We start from the raw sequence: 8,393 nt of genomic DNA, 5'->3' as shown, positions 1-8,393 counted from the left end.
TAACTACACTGTGCTCACACTTGGGGGCTTACGTTATAGTGTCCAGTTATTGCCAAAAGTTACTTCACACTGACAGGTTGTCAGTACCTGTCATGCCAGCCACTTCTGCAGGGGGGAGGCCCCACACAGGTCATTATTACTGACACGCCTTCAGAACAACAACATTATGATACGCAGGGGGTGGTTTACCTGTTGTGACTGCCACAGCCACAGGGGGGAGGCACACACAGACTATTGTCCGACACTGCTTCAGAACAACGATAGTATTACACACAGGTGGTGGTTCACCCGTTATACCTGCGACATTGCAGGGGGAGGCATTATGCTGGTTCTTGTTACTGACATTCCTTCAGAGAAATAACGTCATGATACACATACGTGGTTGTTTACCTGTTATGCCTGCCACGTCTGCAGGGGGAGGCACCACGCAGGTTATTGTTACTGACACGTATTCAGAGCAATATCATCTCGATTCACAGGCTGTTGTACACCCGTCATACCTGCCACATCTGCAGGGGATGCACCACGGAATTGTTGCTACTGACACATCGTCAGCGCAATAACATCACGACACATAGGTGGTTGTTTACCTGTTATGCCTGCCACGTCTGCAGGGGGGAGGCACCACGCAGGTTATTGTTACTGACTCGCATTCAGAGCAATAACAGCTCAATCCATAGGCTATTGTATACCCGTTATACCTGCCACGTCTGCAGGTCTGCACTACGTAATTGTTGCTACTGACACAGCTTCAGCGCAATAACATCACGACACATAGGTGGTTGTTTACCTGTTATGCCTGCCACGTCTGCAGGGGGAGGCACCATGCAGGTTATTGTTACTGACACGTATTCAGAGCAATAACATCTCGATTCACAGGGTGTTGTATAACCATCATACCTGCCACATCTGCAGGGGATGAACCACGAAATTCTTGCTACTGACACATCTTCAGAGAAATAACATTATGGCACATAGGTGGTTGGTTTCCTGATAGGCCTGCCACGTCTGCAGGGGGAGGCACCATGCAGGTTATTGTTATCTGTCACGTGTTCAGAGCAATAACATCTCGATTCATAGGCTGTTGCACACCCATTATACCTGCACGTCTGCAAGGGGATGCACCATGTAATTATGGCTACGTACACATCTTCAGAGCAATAACATTACGACACATAGGTGGTGGTTTACCTGTTATGCCTGCCACTTTTGCAAAAAAAAAAAGGGAAAAATACGCCACGCAGGTTTATTGTACTGACACGGCTGTACAGCAATTATTATTATGACATATAGGTGGCTTGTTTACCAGTTAAGCCTGCCATGTCTGCAGGGGGAGGCACCACGCAGGTTATTGGTACTGACACGTCTTCAGAGCAATAACATCTCGATTCACAGGCCGTTGTATACCTGTGATACCGGCCACGTCTGCAGGGGGATGCACCAAGCAATTGCTGCTAGGGACACAGCTTCAGAGCGATAATATCACACTTCACAGACTGTTGTATACCCATGCTACCTGCAACTTCTGCAGGGGAAGGCACTGCGTAATTGTTTTACTGGCACGTCTACCGAGCAATTACATCACGACAAGTAGGCGGTTGTAAACTTCTTACCTGCCACGTCTGCAGGAGCATTCACTGTGAAATTGTTGTCACAGACACATTTTCATGGAAATAATTTATGTCACTCAGGAAAGGTCTGTCAGCGTACTGTGGGTCACTTGCTAACAGTTTATTTTTGCCAACTAATAGCGGGGACTGGATAGTTTCACAGGGTGCCTGACAGGTATCTATGGGTTTCCCTCTTACCACAATTTCACAGGCAAGCATGTTGAAGAGGCATTTATCTGCTTGTATGTCAGTTTGATCTGGTTTCAACGCCGACTCGTTGATTACAGAATAGTAAGTCTCCATCAGCTCATTGGTTCCAGGCATCAATTACTAGGCTAAGTAATTTGCAGATTCTTTATTTTGATCTCAATTTAGAAGTTGAATTTGGAGTACGTGTTAAGGTTGTTGGTGTTTGATCCATGTTTATTAACCCTTTTTCTATTCCTACCAGGTTCATTTTTGCCCACTATAGGCGTGCCCTCCGTCGCGGTCATTGGGCACAATTCTGACCGTTAGGTTTAGTATATTATTTTCCATACAGGTACGTATGTATTGCTGTAACCACGAGCATGAGCGTGAAGCCCCGAACACAAGTGGGAAGCCTATTGGCTGAATTTGTGTGAGGGGCGGGAGCTCCGCCCCACACGTGTTCAGGCGGGGTGTCAAGTAGTTGTGGTTAGGGGCGGGGGTATATAACGCCCCTGCTCCTACGGGAGGGGCGTACGTCACATTTTGCGGAACCCTCCCTTTTTTCAATTATCCATTACAGGGCATGCCCACTATAGGCGTGCCCTCCGTCGCGGTCATTGGGCACAATTCTGACCGTTAGGTTTAGTATATTATTTTCCATACAGGTACGTATGTATTTCTGTAACCACGAGCATGAGCGTGAAGCCCCGAACACAAATATATAAATAAATAAATATATTCATTCATTGATTTATTCGGGGTGCATAAAATCTCCAGCAGCGGAACACCGGGCCAGGATTAAACAAGTGTCTTGGTACCATGACACTTGTTTAATCCTGGCTTGGCGTTGTGCTGCTGGAGATTTTATGTACCACGGATAAAAGTTTGCACAACATCAGTACCATGAGTGCCTTCCATTACTCGTTTTCTTGCTTGACCCAATTTATATAAGATTTTCGATTATTGTACTATTTATTTTTTAAAAATGCAAATTTTTTTTAAACAAAATTTGTATGCATAAAGAGATCGACCGATTATCGGTTTGGCCGATATTATCTATTTTGGACATTATCGGTATCGGCACTTACCTTGCCGATAATGCCCCACCCCCAGCCAGAGATGGCCGCCGCTGCCACATTGCCTCCCCCATAGCCGTTAATTTATACCGGAATATCGGCATAAGTTATCGGCCTCAAAGTTCACAGATTATCGGTATCGGCCCTAAAAAATTCAATATTGGTCGATCCCTAATATATCTATCTATCTATATACATACAGTGGTTAAAATAAGTATTGAACAATTCGCCATATTTCTCACTAAATATATTTCCAGAGATGTTGGTAACAACCCAAGTAATCCATACAAAGAAACTTATACAAATAAGCTCAGAAATTAGGTTATGTGTAATAATGTGAAATGACACAGGGAAAAGGGTTGAACACACTTACTGATATTTTTTTTAACACCACCTCTGTTGGTAATGACAACTTCAAAATGACTCCTGTATAAAGAAACTAGTGGCAGGCATTGCTCTGGTGGGATTCTGGCCCATTCTTCCACACAAACAGTCTTCAAATCTTGAAGGTTCTGTGGGCCTCCTCTTTGAATCATGATCTTCAGTTCTTTCTATAGATTTTTAATGGGATTTTAGTCAGGTGATTGACCGAGCCATTCTAGCATCTTTATTTTCTTTCTTTGAGACCATTTTGAGAGTTTCCTTAGCTGTGTGTTTGGGATCATTGTATTGTGAAATGTCCGCCCTTGTTTCATCTTCATCATCCTGGTAGATGGCAGCAAATTTTTGTTTTGATTGTCTCTGTAAATTTGCCCATTCATCCTTCCTTCATCATGTGAAGTTTTCCATTAGCATTTGATGAAAAGCCACCCCAAACCACAATGTTCCCATCTCCACTTATTATGGCATCCAAACAGTTCAATTTTGCTCTCCTCTGACCACACTATATTCTCTCAGTATTTCACTTTTTTTTTTCCTTAACTGAATACTGCAGCCAAAGACAACTTATCCCCTATCCGCAGGACAGGACCCCCCCCTCGATCTCCTGTACGTAGAACCCAGAACTGACATGCCCCCTCCATGCATCTCTATGGGAGAGGCAGAGATGCAATGTTCGTGCATCCCCGCCTCTCCAATAGATCTGAATGAAGAAGGTGTGTCTGTCGAGCTCTTAGTGAGGGCGACGAAACAAGCGTTAGCCCTGCAGAGCCACGGCAGTTCTGGGTGCCCGTACAGGAGATCGCGGGGGGTCCGTCCACTGGGACCTGTGGATAGGGGATAAGTTGTCTTCGGCTGCAGTATTCCTTTAAATGTTCGGCAGAAAATTATAAAGGAGTTTCAACATGCTTTTTATTTAACAATGGACAGACAGCACTACCTGCTAATTACAGCTCTTTTTGAAACTGTCCACAAACTGTCCTTGGCTCTTGGGCAACTTTCTTGAATATTCTCTTTACCTCAGAAATCTAGCGAGTAGCACCTGGTCGAGGCAAATTTATGGCCCCAACAGTGCTTACTAGATAGAACAAGCTAAGAAATGCGCCTGTCCCCAACGCCAATCATTATATTTTGAAACAATTAGCTTGTGAAGACAGCAATGAGACCTTTTTGTAGGCCATCAGTTGGGACTGAACCAGCTGATATTAATTTGCTATGACAAAGGTCTGGATTACTTTTTCATTACTTATAGATTTCAGAAGTTATCTTGGCTTTCTATGCCTTTTTGCCCCTTTCTTTCCTTATGGGTTAAATACTTTTTTCCCTGTGTGATTTCACATTATTATACACAACAATTTATGAGCTTTTTTGTTTTAGTTTCTTTGTATGTATGGATTACTTGGGTTGTTGCCAACGTCTGGTGAACATTTCATGTCAATAGCACATTAGAAAATATATTTATTTCACTCACTGTGTGTGATTCTATAGATAGATATGTATCTAAAAATTCAGCTGTTAAAATGGTGGATGGGCGGTATGGATCACTGAGGCTTTTTGTCTAGGGGAAATAAGACCAGAGTATGGGAGTGACTGAAGGTTCTGGCCATAAAGTCACTCCGATACTCCAGTTCTGTGTTGTAGTCCTGAACCAGATGTGTAAGCACTGCCAGAGGGAAGCAGAAAGGAGTTGGCCTTAGATGAAGGTCAGCTTGTCTGAGGTAGGATAGATACTGCTACACTTTGGGACTGTACCTTCTAAGTTTGGGTGAGAAGCTCATAAGTTTGTTTGTACAGAGAACCTAATGTAAAGGACTCGGTGTTCTCTGTCACTGCTGGGGTTAAATGCCTACACTGTAGCTGTGAGTGATCAGCTAAAGTGCCAGCTGTCCGCTTAACTGGTGCTCTACGAAATATAATGTAATGTCCATGTAGCAAACAAAAATAGTAGAAATTAATAATTTGTGGCACGCACCATACTGCTGATAACTCTTCATTGCAAAGGCTTATACACTTTCTTAGCAGGCACGATCCAGGCAGGGGAGTGCAGTGTGTGGGGAATAGGGCAGATGATAATCATTTCTCGCCGCTGAAGTCAGAAGTAGTGCACTAGTGGCGAGAAACGATAGTCAACTGCAGTATGGTGAGTGCCACAAATTATTCATTTCTACAATTTTTGTTTGCTAATAGAAAGGACATTTATGTTATGCTGCAAGCGGAACTTGATGTATGTGAATTATTGCAATTATCCCAAGACTCCTGAACTGTGACACTTGCCTGTTTCGGTCTGTTTGCTTGCTGGCAAGGCTGTTTAAAGGTTCACGTTCAACAATATGGTTTGCGCTAAGCATGTTCTTTTCCAACTCCATGTTATGTGATTGAGACACACCCGCAATTTAAGTCTATGGAGTGTGTCTTGATCACATAAGGCGGTACACCTGTCAAACCGTAACGCAGGTGTCCTAAGGCGGGCTCAGGAAGGACAGAAACCTCCCGTGGAGCAGATGGGCTGGGTGAGGAGTGTTTAGCAGGGTAGAACAAGCAAAACTTTTCACTAGGACATTTCAAAAGTTTTTTTTTAAGTGATAGGTACGACAGGTACACTTTAACATAGCAATAGCATAAGATCCTGCAAGGTTTGGGGGGTGCAGGGATAATGCCTAAAAACACCCAGAAGCGCACTACTGCAGAGTTTAAAAATGCATTCATTCACAAATTAGAAGTGCCCAAAGTGGATGCCGGCTATCCACTCTGGCAAGATATAGAATAATATAAAGCAAAGTGATAATATAAATAAAAAGTTATTCAAGTGCATTTATAGTCACAGAGCACCTTTAGTTGCAAGAACTTGTATTCCACAGATTACTGTAGGCAGAAGCAAATACGTTCCAAGTGTGATAAGTGCAGACAGAGAATCGCTGGAGCCTCTAATATTGTGCCCACTGAGGGAGCGTTTGTCTTATAAATGAATGCACTTGAATAACTTTTTATTCATATTATGACTTTGCTTTATATTATTCTATATCAGAGTAGATAGCCAGGCATCCACTTTGGGCACTTCTAATTTAATAAATGTATTTTAAAACTCTGCAGTAGTGTGCTTCTGGGTATTTTTAGGCATTATTCCTCCCCACCCCTGGTTTCATATACACTATTACTTTCTCATCATATTTTCACCATTATTGACTGCCATATGTCCCACTTTCATAGTTCTTGAGAACCAGCTCAATCCTCTTATTTATTTTTTATTTTTTTACACTTTAACATAGCCCAGATAAGACCATTAAATGTGACAGCTGTATCATTTAATAAACAATTTCCCTTTGGGAAAATTAATTTAATTGCAGATATCCCACAATATAACAAACTGTATACTTTGGAATGCTTATTGGGTTAGAAGCAGACACACATCTTTGACCATCTTAAGCTGTACAATATCATAATCTCTTGAAATTTCGGTCTATCACGTAGAGGGTGACAATCCCATTGGCCAGTGTCCTCATAGGGAATATTAAAAAGTGGATTAAAATCCAAACCAATCATCACATTACAACCAGGTAGAAACTAGGGATCGACCGATTATCGGTTTGGCCGATATTATCGATATTCTAAGTTATCGGTATCGGCAATTACCTTGCCGATAATGTGGGCACTTTAAATCAATGAACTGCAGCGACTTTTGCGGGGCCAGAGACCACCGCCCACTTCTCTCCCCCTGCCTGTCCCGAGTCCAACCACCGCCGCCACCCGCTTCTGCGGTGTCCTGCGATGTTGCTGTGCTCTGCGCAATGATGAGTGAAGTCCTCAACGCGACATCACAGTCAGTGGCCCGGCGCACAGTGACAGCTCAGGACGCCGCCGGAGCGAGAAGTAGCACGGACTCCGGGAACAGGTAATTATAAAACCGGGGATGGGGGAGGCAATGGGGTGGCAGCGGCGGTGGTTGGACTCAAGACCTTAGGACAGGCAGGGGGAGAGAAGCGGGTGGCAGCGGTCTCTTGCAGCGTCGGTGGTTTTACTCAGGACAGGCAGGGGAGAGAAGCGGGTGGCGGCGGTCTCTTGCAGCGTCGGTGGTTTTACTCAGGACAGGCAGGGGGAGAGAAGCGGGTGGCAGTGGTGGTCTCTGGCCCCGCAAAAGCTGCTGCAGTTCATTGATTTAAAGCGTCAGCTTTAAATCATTGATCTGCACCGACTTCTGCGGGGCCAGAAACAGTTTATCAGGGTATACCCGCACACACACACACACGTCCTCATTTTACCAAGAATATTTGGGGGGGGATTTAAATACATGGAATATCGGTCTGAAAGTTCACAGGTTATCAGGTATCGGCTCTAAAAAATCAATATCTGTCGATCCCTAGTAGAAACAGCACTTTGGATGTTAATGCAGAAACCTGAGAGGTGAGACATTTTCACAAGAACTGGCCAATTGGGATATCTTTAAGGGATACTGATGAAAATCATACTTACTGTTCCCTGATCCATGGCTCCATTCTGCTGTTATCCCAGGTCTTCTAGATAAGCAAATGACCTGCTTGGTAAATGGGGGATTCCCAAGCCCTGGGTGCACGCTGACATCTGGTCGGTATCTTAATTGTCATGCCTCCTCCCCTGTGCTGAGCTTACTATACTGCAGCTTACTATGCTGCAGCTATGGCTGCGGTTATTGTGCATGTGGAGGAGAGGCATTATGCTGCATTTGGGGCTTGGGAACACCCCGTGCGCCAAGTAGGTAATTTGCATATCCAGAAGACCGGTGATTACGGCAGAATGAAGACACAGAACAGGAAATGGTAAGTAAGATGTTCATCAGTATCACCTGCACTACAAGTCTGTACCAACAGGTTAGTGCTGGTGATACTGATGACAGATTCCCTTTTGATGAACCAAAAATAAATGACATTTTGTAAGTGATATGTAACAATGTTGCTTTGTTATATTTAGGGGCGAATCCCAAATACCTGACTAAACTCTCTTGTTTTTCCTTTCCCCTTTTGGTTTGATAGGAGAATCTCATCTTCTACTTGTTGGAGATCCTGGTACAGGCAAATCTCAGTTTTTGAAATATGCTGTCAAAATAACGCCAAGATCAGTTCTGACTGCTGGTATTGGATCAACTAGCGCAGGTAAGTGTTCTCTCCGT

The 8,393-nt window shown here is 43.8% G+C and overlaps 1 protein-coding gene across 4 annotated transcripts in view; it reads left to right on the top strand.

Moving 5' to 3' along the window:
- Positions 1-8,393, top strand: part of MCM9 (minichromosome maintenance 9 homologous recombination repair factor) — a 105,058-nt gene that overhangs the window by 29,840 nt on the left and 66,825 nt on the right. For all 4 annotated transcript variants that reach the window (XM_056566434.1, XM_056566433.1, XM_056566435.1 and 1 more), the window contains one exon: positions 8,257-8,376. In XM_056566434.1, coding sequence (XP_056422409.1) covers positions 8,257-8,376 — 120 coding nt within the window. The remainder of the gene's footprint in view (positions 1-8,256; positions 8,377-8,393) is intronic.

Source organism: Hyla sarda, chromosome 3 (genome assembly GCF_029499605.1).
Source record: "Hyla sarda isolate aHylSar1 chromosome 3, aHylSar1.hap1, whole genome shotgun sequence".
NCBI lineage: Eukaryota > Metazoa > Chordata > Amphibia > Anura > Hylidae > Hyla > Hyla sarda.
Note: the sequence above shows the minus strand (reverse complement) of the source record. Positions and strands in the feature narration are given on the sequence as shown.